Below are 19185 nucleotides of genomic sequence, written 5' to 3' on the forward strand. Positions count from 1 at the left end.
GGATCGGGGGCAAGGATGGTCTTAATCTCTCCTAAAAAGAAGCCTATTCCTTTATCATATCGTCTCAATTTCTTATGTACCAATAACATTGCTAAATATGAGGCTCTTATAGATGGAATCAAAGAAACCTTGGCATTGAATATGAAACATTTACATATTTATAGAGATTCTTAACTAATCATAAGACAAGTGATAGGAGTTTATCAAGCTAAGAAAGACAAATTATCACAATATAGAGATCTAGCTATATCCTTGTTGCAAAAATTAGATTCTTATACCATGGAGCCCATTCCTCGAAAGGATAATCGACATGCTGATGCGATGGCATGTGTTTCCTCTCTTGTAACTCTAAAGGACCCCTTGGTAGATCTTAAATTTACTATTCACAACCTCACTACCCTGGTTATTGCTGATAATCCTAGTGATGTAGCATATTGTTGCATTATAGATTTTGATGAATGGTACTCGCATATCATGAGATATTTGAGTGATGGTACTTATCCTAACTTGCAAATAAGAATACTAGGGCTAGGATTGACAAATTGGTTGCTAGATACATTATCCTTTCTAATGTTCTTTATAGGAGGGGTTATAATGGTCTTCTCCTTCGATGCCTAAAAAAGGCTGAAATCCCTATTGCTCTTGAGGAAGCACATTTAGGTGCTTGTGGGGGGCATTTTGGGGGTAGATCTCTAGTTCGGAGATTGCTCCAAATGGGATATTATTGGAAAACCATGGAAAAGGATTCCTTTGTGTTTGTTAAAAGATGTCATCAATGTCGACAACATAGCAATTTGATCCATGCCCCTGCCCAAGAACTTCGATCTCAAGTGGCGTCTTGGCCTTTTTCTACATGGGGTTTGGATCTCATTGGTAAAATATCTCTTCCCTCATCTCAAGGACATACCTTCATCATAACAGCCATTGATTACTTTATGAAGTGGGTGGAAGCCATTCCACTTTGATCCACTACCACTGAAGTAATTTGTCAATTCATTTTGGAAAACATTATTTCTCGATTTGGGATACCTTCCACCTTAGTTTCAAATAATGGAACACCATTCAAAAATAAGGATGTGAAGAAGTTTCTTGAGAAATATCATATTCAACATATATTTTCTACACCTTATTATCCTCAATCAAATGGTCAAGCTAAGTCTTCTAATACGATAATTGAACAAATTCTTTGAAAGACTGTAAACAAGCATGGTAAGGATTGGCATACTCAATTAACCTAGGCTTCGTGGGCTTATCGCATGAGTGTACGTGTTGCTACGGGTTGTACTCCTTATAATCTTGTTTATGGCGCTGATTCCATTATGCCTTTGGAGTTAGAAATTCCTTCTTTGAGAGTTTCTCTTAGGGGTATAGTGGATGATGATTCCTATAGAGAGAAAAGACTTCAACAACTCGATATGCTAGATGAACGGTGTATAAATTCCCTCGAACATATTCAAGCATATCATAAAACTTTGCAACAAAGCTACAATGATAACGTTATTCAACGTTCCTTCTCAGTAGGTGATTTAGTCCTTTACAAGAATCAGTGCAATGTGAATGCCTTACCTGAGGAGAAAGGAAATTCAACCCTAATTGGCTTGGACCATACATTGTTGTCGAGGTCTATGGATCAGGTGCTTACATGATAGAAGATGTGGAAGGTATGCCTCTCAAGGAACCCATAAATGCTATGCACCTTCATAGATCCTCTCTCTCTCTCTCTCTCTCTAGTCTACTTTCTATTCTCTCTCTATATCGTTTTCTTCAAAATTGGGTAATATGTTAGCATGTCTTCATTAAAGTATGTAGGATTAAATGATATTATATTGTTTGGTCTAAATTACTTCATTCTTGACAAGCATGTTTTTTTACTTTATTGGTTGTCTTGGATTCTTTTATGTAAATTGTAATAGATTTACATTTCATGTGTTCTAGCATGTTATACAATTTATTATGTGTTAAGTAGAATTATATCATGTTGTGTTTAATTAGTATTAATTAAATCACATTAGTCATATAGTTCTTAGGCTTAATACGTTCTTCTTTTACATTGTCAAAGTAGCATTTAATTAAATACTTAGTTATTTAATTAAATCACACATGTATCAATTTAATCATGAAGCATTGAGAAATCAATCACATGGAAATTAAAATTAGACATACATGTTCATCACTCAATATGTTACTTCTAATCTAAGCAATCATAATATATACATCAATAAATCAAGATCATCTCCTATCCCTAGGACTAGTAGTTGGAGGATGGTGGCTAGATGCCCCCTCCTGATCTAGCCATGGGGGTGGCCCCATGGGGGTATGTCACGATATGGACCATGAGTGACTCCACGAGGAGCTCCTATGATCCCTCTCCATCATAATCCCACGGTATGTGGTTGCCTCCATTTGTGACGCTGCTAATTCACGCTCTGTCTATTGTAATCTCTCTCATAGGACATCCATCTCCATTGGAATAGGGGAGAAAAGGTCCTCATGTCGTCCTACATTCCTCTGGGATCTATACGATATCTGTGAGGAATTAGGAATGTGCACAATCATGATGAGGTCTATCACTACATTCTGAATAAGAGAACACCACTCTTGGATGGTAGCTACAAGAAAGAGAGAATTTTTTTTTATCAATAACATTCTATATCATCAAATCTAAACAAGTAAGATACATAAGTTAGTCAATAACATGACACCTTACTTGGATCTACCTCTCGCTAGTAGGGATCATGGAAAGCGATCACCTGAGACTAGGATCCACTAGGCTCTCTACACTCGTACTATCTTTGTACAGTGAGTGCGGGCCGATGGTGACTAGGATCAGGATCCTTGATATGGTCCTTCTTCATCTTTAATGGGAGACTTGGTGGATCTAGGGCTATGGTATCCTCCCTGGAGTGATGAGGAACTGCATCTGACACATCCTCCTCCTCAATCTCCTCCTCCTCCTCTTTCTCCTCCTCATCATCCTCCTCCTCACTATCCTCCTTCTCATCCTCCTCCTCTCTGTCCTCCTCATCATCTCCATCCTGATCTCCCTCTCTGGTGTCAGGATCATCTCTATCTCAGCCTGACTCCTGCTCTCCTATGTCATTAGCCTGATCATCTGAGCCCTCCTCGAATGTATCAGATTCCTCTCTATCACTTGTTTGTCTCCATGGTTTGGGATTCCCACTAGGGAATTCTGCTGGGAAGATGGATCCAGGGTATATTCTCCCCCACTATGTGATGTACCATTGGTGCATGCCCGAATCATCTCTATAGTTTGTCACAATGTCCTAATCCAACCTGTCTGAATCTGTGATGTCGATCTCATCACTAGTAGGCCTAGGAATGGCTCCTAGCCTCGACATCATGCATGAGTGTCGGATGTACACAGACACAATAGTAGGAACACACTTCTTGAACCCAAACTATCGCCAGACTCAGTCGAAGTAGAAAGGAATGATTTTATGGTTGTACTGCCCCTCTAGTAGATGGTTCCTCTGCATGTTGAATATCTGCCTATGTATCCCTGCCCACATGTACATCTTGAGGTAGGGTCTCCATATGACTCTGTCTGGTGTCAATCTATCTAAGATAAACCTCCAATGTAGGAGATCACAGAATAGCCACTCGTGGGTAAGAGGATAAGCAAATACCCTAGGCTACTCTAGAATAAAGTCTATAGGGGCTCTAGCAGGCCTAGTGAATGTAATATGCTCGAACATCCACACTTGTAGTAGTGTACATATCATTAGGCTGCATCCCTGTCCAAACACATACTCCCTAAGGTCGTGATAGAGATGTGCAAGCATGCTATGACCCCAAGAGTATACCCTCCTATGTCTCTCCATCACTCAGATAATGTAGATGAGCCCTCAATGCATATGTGTGTCGCGCCCATTAGGGAACACGACTAATGTAAGGGTTGCAATCATGAGTCGCCTCGCTAATGGAACCTTGCTGGTAGCGTGTAGGAGCTAGATGACCATGATATGGCCCCCTGTCTCACTGAGTATCACTCTCCCCACAACATATACCTGCTCTCTCCTATAATCCTCCTATGTCTGGTCAGATCGATATCTCATGGTCTGCCCCTTAATGGGAAGGCGTAGGATGCTGTATACATCCTTAAGGGTGACCCTCATCTCCCCCATAGGCAACGAGAACGTCGAGGTGTCTGCATCCGACCTCTCCATCAACAACATCAACATCATAGAATGGAATCTGATGTTCGACATAGTCATCACATCCTACATGCACACTACATGTAGCAACTCCCTCTCCTCCGTTGTCAGCCTTGGGATCTACTCTCGTAGGCTTCAAAAGGTGAGACTGAGGATATTCTTGTGGATGTATGGCAGTGTCTGCAAAAATTAAAACATTCTATCATCAGTGATCAATCATCATCATTATCATCTAATCAATGCAATCATTTCTTACATTCATCACCTGATCCTGTGTTGCCACTGGTTGCCTCGAATAGGGACTAGGGCACACTAAGTGGACCAAGGTGCCCTACTAGAATTAGGGTGCCCAGGTAGGACCAGGGTGCCCCCTTGGGACTAGGGTGCCTAGGGGGACCGAGGCACCTTAGGACCCCTAGGTTCCCAAAGAGGGGGTCCGAACCTAGTCTTAACGATGACATCATCATCTCTAAAAATACGAAAGCATGAAAAATTCAAATGCAGTCAATAGAAGGTTAACTCACCTCGTCGAGTGGTCGCTTGACGAGTACGGACTGGCACAGGATCTCCATTCGCATAGGCCGCTCAGGTCGACGTCAAGGCATGATGGCTAATATGTGGGATCCTCTTTAATGAATAGCTCCAAAAAGTGAGAAATTGACAAATGAAGGTGTCACTTTCATATTTATGTGTTATGACCTTTTTCACTTAATGTTTTTAAGTTAAAACCCTAATTTCTATACTTTTTCTTCAATTTATCATATCTTGAGCTAGGAAGCTCTGATTCTCGCACCATCGGTGACTTTAGAATTGTGAGTTCACTCTCTCACTCCACATGAGTTCCATAATATTCTTGGATGAGTAATCAAGCCTTGTTAAAAACTTTCTTTGTCAAAATCTTTATCACAATTCATTGTGGTAAACATGATACCCTGTTTCACCTCACTAATAAGCAAGTCAAAACAGGGGGGCATATAGCTACCCGCGAATTTCATCACCTTCCTTAGTAAGCATTAGGATATTTTGTGATGTAACATGTGGTTCTATAGAGTGTGGTTCCTAATTGTGTACTACAAATACCACTAGGGGCTTCGTCCAACAACTTATGGCTATATCCTTTTTCAAAAGATGTTTACTTTTTTGTACTTTAGCTTGCATATGCATGTAGTGTCATATGACCGCTAAAGTGGGGGCTAAATGTAGTGTCCTAAATTTTACACCCTTTCTAGGGTGGTACAATTTCACACTTAGGTTAGCACCCACCATAGTGTGTCTTGGAGATTGCATTTCTAATTCCCCTTTAAGCGTTCAATTAATTAATTTAATTAAATCTAAGGTCATGTTTCAACACTTTACATATTATAAAGTTGGGCCCTTTACCCTAAGTGTGCCCCTTTTCATTTTATTCCTCCAATGAATCATTTAATCATAAACCCTAATTATGTCTTATTTTGACCGTTTAGGCCCGATTTCACATATCACATCTTGAATTCAGCTGTAACCTTGGGATGCAATCTAATATCATCATATCTTATGGCATTGAAAATTTGGTGAAAAGTTGGTCAGACCATGGCGGGAATGCACATGGTCCTCGGCTTTTTCCTCAAAATTTTGGGAGCACAATCCTATGATATAACAATGCTTAACCCCAAAAGATCAATGGGAAATTCAAATCCTAGGTCAGCCTAAACATGAAATTAAGATCTAGGGTTTCATAATAAAGAGCTCTCTTTCTTCATTTGAAGGGGTCTTCTTCTAAGAATCTAAGAGTAGGTTTTTGGGAGCATAAGAGCCTTCTTTTCAGCAAAATAGTAGATCTTTGAAGTATTCAACAACATTCAACATTCATCCATCAAACATTAATCAAGCATCATTTTATCAATTGGGGGCTTTTGAAGATGTAGAAGAACAATAGGAGATCACCGACTAATGATTGGGTTGTACCTCTCCCTTGGGGTTGGGTATGGTTTCATGTTGTTTTCATGTCTTTGCATAAGCTTCATTTTGATTCATATTCATGCTTTAGATAACTTTTCATTGTGGATTTAGAGAATTTACTTTGTCAATTATAAGGAATTAGGGTTTACTCTTTAGGGTTGCTCTAGATTGCTTGCTTTCATCTTAGTATCTTGCGCACATATTTTCAGTATATTATCAACTATTTGTGGAGGTGGAAATCACCAACACAGGGGTTTGACTAAGGAAAAACCCTATGTAGTCACCCCGAACCCTATTTTTTAGCTTGAGGTACAGGTTCGGATCCGAGCGTCGCTAGAAGTTTCAGGACTGAAAGAGCACACAGGAATAGTTCTGGGTTGTAGATCCCAACAAAAAACCTAAGGACAGGGGTGTGGAGCCCTGGTCCTACCTAGGATATTGGTGTGGCACCATGGTCCTACCCTCTGCTAGCGGGATTTGTCAGAACAATACCTTGCAAGCTCCAAAATCCATCTTGTCAGTTGCAGCTGCAGAAGTGCAAAATTAGGAGAGTGGTGTGGCACCCTGGTCTCAAACATTTCTTCTCATATTTCAGACATAGGTGCACCTCTGATTTTTCCTTCTGATATGTACTTTTCAGTAGTATATCATTTGTCCTTTGATCTATATTCTTAGATTAGGGTTTTCTTGCCTACTTGCATTCTAGGTTAGATTGCATTTTTGCATCATTCATCTCTCTCATTTACAACAAAGGAATAGAAAACCTAACAGGTAATCCATGGCTCTCTCTTTCTCATAAGAAGTAGCAGAAGTGCGTTACCTACTTAGGCTCTTTCGTATTCCATGAGTGTGTATGAGAGTGGGATTAAGGTTTTCATACTTAGTCTCTCTTTTTCCCCTACACAAAACCATTAATAGTACCATCGATGGGGAAACAAAATAGTAGAACTAAAATCCAAGTGAATGAAAAAATAGACTTAGTTGAACTGGTTAAAATAATAGGTTTCACTAATTAATACCATGATATGTCTGATCCTTTTATCCATGGTACAAAACGAGTCATGGAAAGTAGATATGCATTCTCTAATAAGGCGAGAGATCAAAATAGGGTTAAATATACTATTTTTAACATAGTGTTAAATGTAAGTAAGAATAAAATTGCATCGTGGTATTCTAGATTGGGATGCATGATATTACCTATAGTATTCCCTTGCCCAAAAATTCATGGTCTACACCCGAAATTATGATGAAGATAGAAAAGCAATTGTCAATAGAAATACTCAAGAGGAAATTTTATCCATAACCAAGGGAGAATTTGGTCATTTGTTGAACCTAGGGTTTGAAGCACAAAACTTAAACATGCACATTGACCAAGGAAAGCTAATAGAGGAATATGAGAGAATCGAAAAAAATACTAAAGATTCATTTATCAAAGGTGTAACAGTTCGTGGTGCTCGATTGGATCGAAATCATAAGCCTCCTTATGATTATGATATTTTTGTGCCATGGGTTCAGGATACTATTTCCTTCCTAACATTTTTCTTGGGATTGGAAAATAACAGGGAAGTGGGTGCCAACCTTCTTGAAATGATTTTTCATATCCATTGTGTAAGAGAACTAGTAAGATTTAATTTTGTTGAGCACATTGTTCAATCCATGCAAAAACAATTACTAATGATTAAAAAAGTTTCCTGTAAGACATTTAGGTTCACAACCTACTTGTGCTATCTTCTTCTAGCAAAGTGTTGTGCAATATTTGAGACCAACAATCTTCACATTTAGGTCTATAAGATTGATGAGAAGACTCAAGACAGAACAAAGTGTCCAATATATGAATGAACACCTAAGATAAGGATGCATGATAACATAAATAACTACAACCATTTTGTAGACTTCTTTTTGGCACCAATGTATCATAAAATTACAAGCACTCCAATGCCTAGATTACTTGTGTTTTGTAGAGATTGCATTGAACTTAGAAGTCAAATACAATTGGCTAACTAGTTCTTCATGGAAGAATACACAGTGTTAAGATTTTATGGACCAGTATTAGAACCCTACAAACTTCCAATGCTTGTGACAGAGAGGATATTTGCATTGGAATACGTATGGTAGATGGAGAGTACAAATTTACTCTTTCATGGTTAGAAAAAGAAGAGCATATTTCCTTCCTTGCATGTTCACATTTGAGAGAAAAGGAATGAAAGTGGCACATGATTTTTTGACAATTTTTAGCTTTGGTGTTGATAGTTACTGGAAGTATGATCTAATAAACATCATTCAAAAAAGGCTTACGACGAATAGGAACTCTGCAAGCAAATTTCAACATAAAAGTAAACCATTGCTAGAAAATCTTAAAAACACGGACTCCTGGGATGAGTAAAAAATGAGATGGAGAAAATTGCTGATAACAATAAAATTTCAATAGAAGAATTGTCATCACAAATTATGGCATTGCACACATAGAGAACAATAGAGCAGGGCATCCAAAATCAAAATGAAAATAGGATGTCCTACAATTTCTACCAAAAAGTTGTTGATCCATCTAACAAAGCTATTTCAAAAAATATATTAGACCAATGTAAAGATGGACTTTGGACTCAAACCAAAATAAGTGATTTTTGGACTATAAGGAGAAATCTCAGTGAACCAAAGACCAGTGCAGATCTTGAAATCGGTGAGGATATTGAGTTTAACAAATTGTGGAATATGGAGAATCCCACATAAGCATATGACAAAAGTGATGATGGAAATGAGTATGAGATTGAGGTCACTCCAATAGCTACTATAGTCTCTATAAAATTGAGTGGATTCGATGTGTCCATAATAGAAAAATATAGCAAAGGGGCAACCATTATGGAAAAAATGGGTTTTGAAGGTGGTGGTTTGGGTCCCAAAGGAGAAGGCCCTCGGTTTCCAATTGTCACACCACTTCCACCAAAATGTGGTGAGAAACTAGTCATTGGAGTTGAATAATCAGATTCATCAAAGAAAGGTATTACTTATTCCCCTGCATATCCATTTCAATTTGTTAGATCTTCAAATCCACCTTGTGCTACTACCATTGGTGGGGATGACATGGGTACTAATACTAGTTGTCTTGAACAAGTGCAACAACAAGATATCTCTCACAAAAGGCCAATAGTAGTAGATATTATACAAAATCCTAGTGATTAAGGTATTGTGAAGAAGAAAAAGGTTATGATAACAATGGCAAGTACAACTATAGCTATATGAATTACTGTTGTAAATCTATTGTTTGTAGCTTCAGAACAAACCCCTCAAATGGGTCAAAATACTCCACTTGCAAGTTTACGTGGGGAAAGATTAGCAATGGTTGTTGCTACTCCTCAAAATGCATTAGTTGGAACCATAGGAATAGGTGGAGGCGCTCACATCACTGCAAGTGATATTTAACCTTTCAAACATTCAATTGCTTTAGCAAACCCAAAATTTCATTACAATGATTTGTTTAATAAATTTATATAAATGACAAATATGAATAAAGAAAATAAGAATACATTGAAGAGGGGTGCTCTTACTGCAACTTTAGAAGAACAACCTGCATCGAACATGGTATTTCCCACATATGACCCAAACAAAGATATGATGGAGTTCATGGTTGTTATGCCCCCAAACAAAGATATGATGGAGTTCATGGTTGTTATGCCCCCAAATAAAGATAAAAATCCACCATAGAATCATATAGATCCCTCTGAATTTCACATTAGCACCCTGCTAATGGATTTTTCCGAAGTTAAAAATGTGTACAAAATTAGTGTGTCAAAAAAGAGCAGTGAAGTGATCTACACTTCACCGCTAAAGGTGAAGAGAGAGAAAAATAAGTTGGAGAAACAAATAGAAAAGTTATAGGCAGACCTAGAAAATGAAAAATCAAAGAGGAAAACAATAGATAACAAGTGCAATGAATTACAAATAAGGATAAAAAATTCGGCCTCTACATCAACACTTACAAATGGAGGTAGAATTGAAGGAAATGAGGGAAAAGTTGGATGAAAGCATTAAAAAATTTGGTGATGAAAGAGCCACTTCAACAAAATTATACAAAAGAGTGGAGTCTGCAGCTGCCGCAAAAAAAAAATTACAGAACCAATTGGAGCATGAGACGGAAAAAGAAAAACATTTGGAAGAGAAAGCAGAGGACGAAAGAAAAAAATGTGTACAAATGAAATAAGAGCTATACAATGCAAATAATAAAATTAAAACTTCGGAAGACAATATGAAAAATACAGTGAAGTATATAAAAGAAAACATTTGGGGGCAAATAATGCAGAGGAGTGACAAGTTGTCTGAATGGTTTGAATTGAATGAAAGTCTGAGGGTAATTTTTTGGAAGTTCAAAGACCACATTGAGAAGAACATAAATATTTACTCAAAAGAGAATATTGTAAAACATATTTTGCAAGAAGTCTCCAGTACCAGTGATAGCTATTTGGCATTCAAGTTTATTAAGAGATGCATTGATGCCTCAGTAAAGGCATCATCTATCATTCAAGAATGTCAGAAACTAAGGGAAGCACAAGAAATTGTAGATAAAGGTGGGAAAAAGATAATGAAGCTACAAGAAAAGACAACCAAATTGTTAAATCTTGGTTTGTCGAAGAGTGTTGACACATAAAATAAATTCATTGGAAAAGAAGCTTTCAAAAAAAGGATGGAGGATAAAATGAAGTTTGAATTTGACTTTCTTCCTAAGGACACAACTCCTCACAACTTTTTGAATTTCATCAAGCCATTGATAACTTTGTATGCAGTATTGGGTGAAATAGTGGAGTCAAGTCAATCTTCCAAATCTAGATTGCTGACAAAGTTGCAGTTGACTTACTATAATTTAAAAGAAATTGGACTTCCATAAGACGAAGAGTGGAGAACCCTACAAAAACTGACACAAAAATCTCATGAATCATAGTATGTATTGCATAGTTTTTTGCTTTTACTCCTAATTTCAAGGTTTTTTGCTTTTTTTTGTTTGGAATTTGGCATTGCTTGAAATAACTCTATTTCATGAACAGGAAAAATGCAACACACACCATTACTAATCCACCCTATTATGCACACCTTCAACCTTGTAAATTTGTATTCTCAGATTCTCTCAAATTTTAACTTTTTTGTCTTTCTCTATTTCTGATTTCAATTAAGTTTTAAGTTTGAACTCTATTTTTTGAACATGAGACATGTAGTAGTTGCTAAATTGCTAATCTGGCCTATGATGGTCATAGATACCTTCAGCCTTGTAAAATTGTACCGTGTTTGTGATACTAATGGGACAATAGATTCAATGCCTTGGTAATTGATTTTGATGTTGAGTCTTCACATGTTGCAAATAGACCCGAAGATGTTGTTGCTCCCTTGTTTCTATAAAAGTGAATTCAGGGTCATTTGCAAAGGGTTCTGAAATTTCGTATTGACATTTGCATAGAGAATTACATAGAGTTGTGTATTAAATGAATTGTATCATATGACTATATTTTAAAAAAATTAATGAAAATATCAACATGTCTAAATAAAAACCACTCTATCAATAAATATATTATGCTCTTTTATTTTGATATTTTCTATTTGAAATTAGAAAGTTGAAAAATGCAACTGCAAATCCATATTAAATTTTAATTGCAAAAAGTTGACATACACATAAAATATCATCAAGTTGTCAACCACAATAATATGTTTTTGTAATATGAATGATGAGATACAATAAGATTAATAAATAGCTAAAAATTGCTAGTCCTAAATCTCTTAAAGTTTCCATTCCTCCTCAACAAATTCAGAGCTTCTTTGATTCTTGTCTGTGTTTTCTTCACTCTGAGTTTGCATACCTCTACTAAACTACATCTCAATGCTACCAGTTGGTCTAGTACATGAGTCAATTGTCTCACTGCCACTTTGGTTTGAAGTGTTTCCCAAAACTCTTCTTTCACATTTGGACCTCCAGATTTTCACTTCCCTATCGTAAGGAAAAGTGTGGACATAATACCTAGATGTATAGAGCCTCAAGAAATTTTCCAAATTTTTGTCTAGTTTGTTTCTTAGCTTTTATTTTAGAAACCCTAAAGAACTTGAAACTCTCTCATCCTCCACTGAACCCAATATCATGGTAAGACATAAAACAACAAGCTTGAAATATTTTGATATTGAATCACGCATCACTTCGCTCTGACCTAGATTTGCCCAAAGCCTTGTTACTGATCCCTCTTTGTGGGGGTTCTCCATTATGTCATATTGTTCCCTCATATTGTATGCAAAATGGGTTGATTTCTCTCTAAGAAGAGTTTCATTTAAAATTCTATTTATAGTTACTCTATTGAATTCTTTGGATTTGCAAAATTGCTTTATCAAAGTTAGTAGCTGAGTTCAAGATTTAGTTGAATTGTTGAGGTTCCAATAGCGAGGAAACACAATAGACATGGCTTCAATTAGTTTCTTAGGAGGGAATTTGCTTCTAATATGTGAGGAAAGATCATAGACAATTTTCTTCACAAAACCAGTTACAGACTCAACAATCTTGCTAAACTCTTCCCTTGTAACTCTTGCAGGTCGCTTCTTGGGGCGCTTTCCTAGTTCCTTGGGCTCTATCATGGAAAAGCAGTTCATTAGTATCTCAACTCGGCGTACACTGGCACATAATTCCCCATTTGCACCGATATATAAAAAATTATCAAGATTGTTCAAATGTATGAGTGTCTACCACTTAGCAAAATTTTCATTAGATAATGTTGGTTGAGATCCATAGAGATTATCGAGGGTGAGGCATGTTATCTTATGCAACTTAGCATATTCTGCAATATACATAGCTCTTTGCTAGACTTTTTTAATAATATTTCTCATTTCCTCTAGAATGGGGAGAAGAGATGCTAAAGTTAAGAGTGTCTCTATATTACTTAACCTCCAAATCAGGTTAGGAAATTTTGATTGCTCTGATTCATTGCGATTTGTGTGAAATAGTCCAATCAAGGATGGATATTTTGGAAAAACTCAATGCACTAGTCCATCCAAAGAGATCCATTTGGTATCATTATCCTTAAGAAGCTTGTTCTCATCGTTTATTCCATCAACAAAGTGTTGAAACTCCATAAATCATTTGGGACTTCGACAAAAGTGTGATTAGAGCTCTCTGATTAAATGATCAATTTTTTTACTGGAGCATGCTTGCTCAATATTCCAAAAGCTGGATTCATTTTGTGGGTCATGCAGTGAATGCTAGTAATGTAGGGTGCACAAGAAGTTTTCATCTTTGTGCAAATACCGTTCCTATGACCTTGCATTACTGAAGCTTTATTTGCTCCAACACACACCAACTTTTTGGCAATCATCATGTCATCCATACCTCCATATTCAATTAAACAACTCTTTACTAGTCAAAATAAATTTTCCGTTGTCACACTATCCTTCATTTTAGTAACAAATAGTAGATGAGGTTGGCAGGCATGATTCTGTACAGTATGAACATGCATGCATACCCACAAAGTTTTATCTACTACCGTAACTTCGTCTAAAGACAACGAAATAAAGTTTGACTCTCTTATTTTTTTGTTTACATCTTCTTTTTCAACCTCAACAAGACAACTTGCCCATTTCCATCCACGTTTTACTAACCAGTGACTATTAGGATAGTTAGGAACTTTCAAAAAGTGTAATAAACCACTCATTGATGGGTAGTCTATCATAGCACGCTCTCTGCTCAAAATATAAAAACAACACTTAACTGAACAACTTTTCCCAGTTGTTCTATTTGCATTGCTTTTCCAAGAATAGCTTCAATAGAACCTTTAACTTCAATAGGCTTCATCTGTATTTTCTTCTGAAAATAAAATTCTTTGGCATTCCTCACATGCTTACATTCCTCCTTTGTTTTCCATCTTATCACTGATTTTTCAACTCCATCTATCATTTGTTTTTTGTAAACTTTACCCATATGTTTTTCTATGGTGTCATTTTTTAGGTACGGCCTCTTTTCCTTTTTATGTTTCCAAGTGCAAATATTACACCTACATTCTATCGAAGGCTCGCCTTCAATTGGATTCTCCACTAGTTCAATGAATGGATACTTTGACGCCCAAGTAATTTGAAAATTTCTCACTAACATATCCCACTCGCGGTGTAGGTTGTGAATCTTCTACTTGTACTTGTGATGATGTACCTTCCTGATTTTCACCACAATCTTTGTCAATGCCAAAGTACAAAGACAACGTTCTGCGTTTTGCTAGCCTCTCTTGGCCTTCCCCACATTTAGGATTCCTACCCTTCTTCCTGTTTGACATCTCCAATGAAATAAAGACTACAAAAAAATATCAACTTGTTGAAGAAGTAATAATGGACTATATGATTCATTGGCTCTACGACCTACAATCTAGATCTTTGAGGTCTCTCGAGTGACCATTGACGGGTCCCCATTGAATAATAATGAACTCAATAGTGCAAATAGATAGAGATGAAATCAAAATAATATTATAACACTTTGGAAATATGATCACTTACCTTTAGGTAACTAGCACTCGCCAATATAGTCAGCAGTAATGGTTGTTCCTGGTCTGAAACTTCGCTAGTGATCTGAATTGAGAGCTCAGAACTGACCAAATTGTGTAGAGATAAATCTGATCCTTGACTGTATTTATACCAATCCTTATTTGGCGAATTCGGCGGGAATTTTATATGGTATACAAATATTTGGCGAATCACACTTAACTATAACACGTCTTATGTAATTTTCGAGGTGATTATGGGTCGTCTAGTTAATTGGCAATTATAATAGAGTTGGCAAAAATTGGGGTGAATTGAGACACACTTCTGCAAAATGCAAGGCGAATTGGGTCTTCCTGGCCAATAAATCTTTATATGGCTATTGGCGAATTATGGCTATCTATTAAGACAACCTCGAAAAGTGTAGGCAAAATTATTGAATTTATCGTGTGGAAAACCTAGATTCTATTGGCGAAATTTTGATAAAGATACAATTAATTATATAAAACAATGGACGATTGGGCCGTGCATTTGACAAATATTTATAAAGTCCAGGTGACATGGCCACCCTCGATCGGTACAATATATTCGCCACTTTCCAGGTCGCCAACATGAAATATTCGCCAATTCGCCACTAAAGTAAACCCTGTGGGGCTCCCCCCATCACAAGTGGGTGGGAGCACTTTACCGGGTGGGGGCTTTCCTATAGATGTTGGGGAATGGATGGGTCACATGGACTTTCTCAATTTTGTTGCAACATTGATGACTTTTAGTTAGTCTTGGGACAAGACTTCATCGGGATGACTAACGCATCAACCTTTAGTGACTCACATATAATGGTAATTAGAATTTGCTAGTTGTATGGCATGAAAATATTCAATAAAAAGGCGAGTGCAGCTTCCGTTTCCGAAACTAAGGTGGTCAGTACCTAAAACAAAATTATTTTGAAATAAATTAAACATTTTAAAAAACTGTAAAACCAATCAAATCTATTAAAAAAAAAAAGAAAAAAAAACAAACATTTAATTCTTTTTGAGAGATCGTGGCTGACTATAAAATCTAGATCTAAAGATTTATTGAATGAATAAACAAATTGAACATGTCACATGAAGAAACATGTGCTTCAACTCATAATTCATGTACGCTTGTATGAAAAATCAATGTATTGTGATTCGCCCAACGTTTACATAATATTAAAAAAATCAAAAAAAATCATTGTATTGTGTAGTCAACTTTTACTAAATTTGAATTTGGGTTTTCATTTTACCTTGTCTTCTCAAGAAGTGCTAATGAATTTTTAGGTATATCTCTTATTATTGTTTTTTGTTTTTAGTTTTTAAACTTACAATTACGTCAAATCTTCAGTTTTAATCGCTGTGTAAAATTCTCTGGACTGATAATGAGAATAGCAAAACTGGTAAGCTCATTTGAACACTGCAAACTGGAAAATCACAAACCCTTTAATTTGTTTCAAATTCGCCATCATACTGCAGTTTCCCGTGCCAATGGTAGCCAAAACTAAATTTTATATTCCATTCAAAATAGCAACCCAGAAAAATTAATCGAAAACCTCAATCCAAATGCCAATTGTTGGAATTCTCTGTTTCAGTCATGCAAACATATCAATTCTGTAAAAAATCTTCGTGCCCACATCATTGTCACTGGACTAGCCCTTGAAATATTTATACAATCCAAGCTTGTGACTACGTATGTAATGTTTGGAAGTTTGGATGATGCTCGCAAAGTGTTTGACAAAATGTCTGAACCAAATGCATCGCAAGCGGTTCACAAAATTTACAAACCGAATGCTTTTTTATGGAATGTGATGATTAGAGAGTGTGCTAGGAGTGGACTTCACAAAGAGGCTCTTAAAGTCTATTGCAAAATGTATGAGGGAGGCATACAGCCAGACAATTTCACGTTTTGCGCAGTGCTGAAGGCGTGTGCGGGTTTATAGGCTCTACAAGAGGGTTAGGAGATTCATGATCATGTAGTCAAAATTGGATTTGATGCCATTTTTTTTGCAGCCAACTCCCTTGTGAAAATGTATGCGAAGTGTGGGGAAATAGAATTTGCACGCCAAGTATTTGACAGAATGCTTGTGAGAGATGTTGTTACATGGAATGCAATGATTTCTGGGTGTGCTCAGAATGGAAAGGCTCGTGAAGCCTTGGTTCTCTTTGATCAAATGCAACAGTCAGAGATGAAGCCTAACCCAGTTACTATTGGAAGTGTACTCCAGGCTTGTTCCCATATGGGAAATTTCGAAAAGGGCCGTCAGATCCATGAATATGTAACTCAAGGTGGGCTAGAGTTCAATGATTTTGTAGGGAACTCCTTGATAGATATGTATGCCAAATGCAAGAAGGTTGAGATTGCACGGCAAGTGTTTGACAAGATGCCCACAAGAATGGTGGTTTCATGGAGTGCAATTATTGCTGCATATGCGCCGAATGGGCAAGACAAGGAAGCTTTGGAACTCTTTGCTCAGATGCAACTAGCTGATATCACACCTAATTCTGTCACTATGGTCAGCGTACTCCAGGCATGTGCCCATTTAGGAGATTTGGAGCAAGGGAAGCAAATCTATGATTATATAATCCAAAGTGGATTGAAGTTGGACATTTTTGTGGAGAATTCCCTTATTGCCATGTATGCTAAATGTGGGAATTCGGAGCTTGCAAGTCAGTTGTTTGAGTACATGTCTAAAAGCGATCTGGTTTCATGGAATGCTATGATTGCTGGGTATGCTGAGACTGGACGTGCCAGTGAGGCTTTAGCAATATTTAATCAAATGCAGCAGGCAGGTGTAGCACCTGATTCCATCACTGTGGTGAGTCTGCTTCAGGCATGTGCCCGTGAAGGCAATTTGCAAAAGGGCAAGTGGATTCATTATTATATAATTCTAAATAGGTTTGACTCTGAAATTTTTGTATTAAATTCATTGATCGACATGTATGCAAAGTGCGGGGTTGTTGAGAGTGCACGTCAGGTTTTTGACAAAATGTCAAAAGAAAATTTAGTAACATGGAATGCAATGATTGCTGGATATGTTCATAATGGACATGCCAAAGAAGCTTTGATGCTTTTTGGTCAAATGAAACAAAGAAACATTGAACCTGATTCAGTGACAATGGTGAGTCTACTCCCAGCATGTGCTCACTTAGGGTTCCTGAATAAAGGGAAGTGGTTCCATGATTATATAGTTCAAAACGGATTTGAGATGAATCTTCCTATTGGGAATTCCTTGATTGACATGTATGCCAAATGTGGGAGCATAGTTGCCGCACGAAAATTGTTTGATAGAATGTTGCAGAGAGATGTGGTCTCATGGAGTGCGATGATTTGTGGGTATGGTATGCATGGACACGTCGAAGATGCTCTTGAACTATTTCATCAAATGCAACAGACAGGCACAAAGCCAAACCACATCACCTTTGTTGGTGTTTTGTCTCCATGTAGTCATGCAGGTTTGTTGGAGGAGGGATGGAAGTATTTTGATTGCATGGCTCAAGAATACTGTATCACACCTAGCATGGAACACTATTCCTGCATGGTTGATCTTCTTGGGCGCTGTGGAAATCTTGTCGAGGCAGAATGCTTTATCAAAAACATGCCTTTTAAACCAGGTCCAAGTGTGTGGGGGGCCTTGCTTAATGCCTGCAGGATCCATGGCAATATTGAGCTAGGAGAACTTGCAGCAGAATGCCTTTTCGTCTTAGAGCCTAAAAATGATACTTCTTATATTCTATTATCAAACATTTATGCAGCAGCTGGAAGGTGGGATGATGTAGATAAGTTGAGAACGGCAATGCAAGGCAGGGGCTTGAAAAAGAGACCAGCGTGCAGTTTAATTGAGGTAGACAATAATATTCATGCATTCCTTGTAGCAGACAGTTTGCATCCTCAAAATGAAGAGATTAATAAAATGTTAAAGATGTTGATAATGGAATCATCGACTCATCAGGATGTGTCCCTAATATCAACTTTGTGCTGCATTATGTAGACTAGAGGTAAACTAAAACTTTGCAGTCACAGTGAGAAGCTTGAAACTGCTTTTGGGTTTCTCAACACAAGACCTGAAACTGCCATCCGTATCACGAAAATCCTTCGTGCTTATGTTGACTGCCATGATGTCACCGAATTCATCTCAAATATCATTGACAGGGGAAAAACTACAGGGGATTTAAAGAGATTCCTATCCTTTCAAAATTTGTACAGCAAGCATAGTATTTCCTTGCTGAAAACTTATCCATATAACATGCCCTGAGAAGTTGTTGAGAGTTTAATGGATCCAGAGTGTAGTTGAGCTGATACATGTAAGTGGACAGGGTGGATTGGCAAGTCTAGGTTTATTCATGAGTTTCTTCATGTGATTATAACCCATGGGAATACAAAATTTGAACACTCTAGTGGGTTGAAGTGAGTGAAAATCACTTCTTCTTAAGAGGAGATCTCACATGCCATACTCGTGGAGTACTGATACGCCGCGACGATTTTATAAGACCTCGAGACTGATGAGTCGGATGGAATCTGTAGATTAATCGACGAATTCCCTGGTTTTAGGGAATGTACATTTGAAGACTAATTCCAT

At 37.3% G+C, this 19185-nt stretch overlaps 1 protein-coding gene across 1 annotated transcript; it reads left to right on the plus strand.

Moving 5' to 3' along the window:
- The first annotated feature begins 10089 nt into the window (after nucleotides 1–10089).
- Nucleotides 10090–18861, plus strand: LOC131860032 (pentatricopeptide repeat-containing protein At3g12770-like). Its single transcript, XM_059214382.1, has 5 exons — nucleotides 10090–10293; nucleotides 15925–16008; nucleotides 16201–16534; nucleotides 16619–18450; nucleotides 18598–18861. The coding sequence occupies exons 1-5, from the start codon at nucleotides 10090–10092 to the stop codon at nucleotides 18859–18861; spliced, it is 2718 nt and encodes a 905-aa protein (XP_059070365.1).
- The last annotated feature ends 324 nt before the right edge of the window (nucleotides 18862–19185 follow it).

Source organism: Cryptomeria japonica, chromosome 11 (genome assembly GCF_030272615.1).
Source record: "Cryptomeria japonica chromosome 11, Sugi_1.0, whole genome shotgun sequence".
Taxonomy (NCBI): domain Eukaryota; kingdom Viridiplantae; phylum Streptophyta; class Pinopsida; order Cupressales; family Cupressaceae; genus Cryptomeria; species Cryptomeria japonica.

Coding starts and splice junctions, on each gene's coding strand:
- LOC131860032 (XM_059214382.1), top strand. CDS start 10,090: ATGGAGGTAGAATTGAAGGAAATGAGGGAAAAGTTGGATGAAAGCATT. Junction 16,535..16,618: donor TTGCGCAGTGCTGAAGGCGT/GTGCGGGTTTAT, acceptor TTTTTTTTGCAG/CCAACTCCCTTGTGAAAATG. Junction 18,451..18,597: donor CAGCGTGCAGTTTAATTGAG/GTAGACAATAAT, acceptor TGCATTATGTAG/ACTAGAGGTAAACTAAAACT.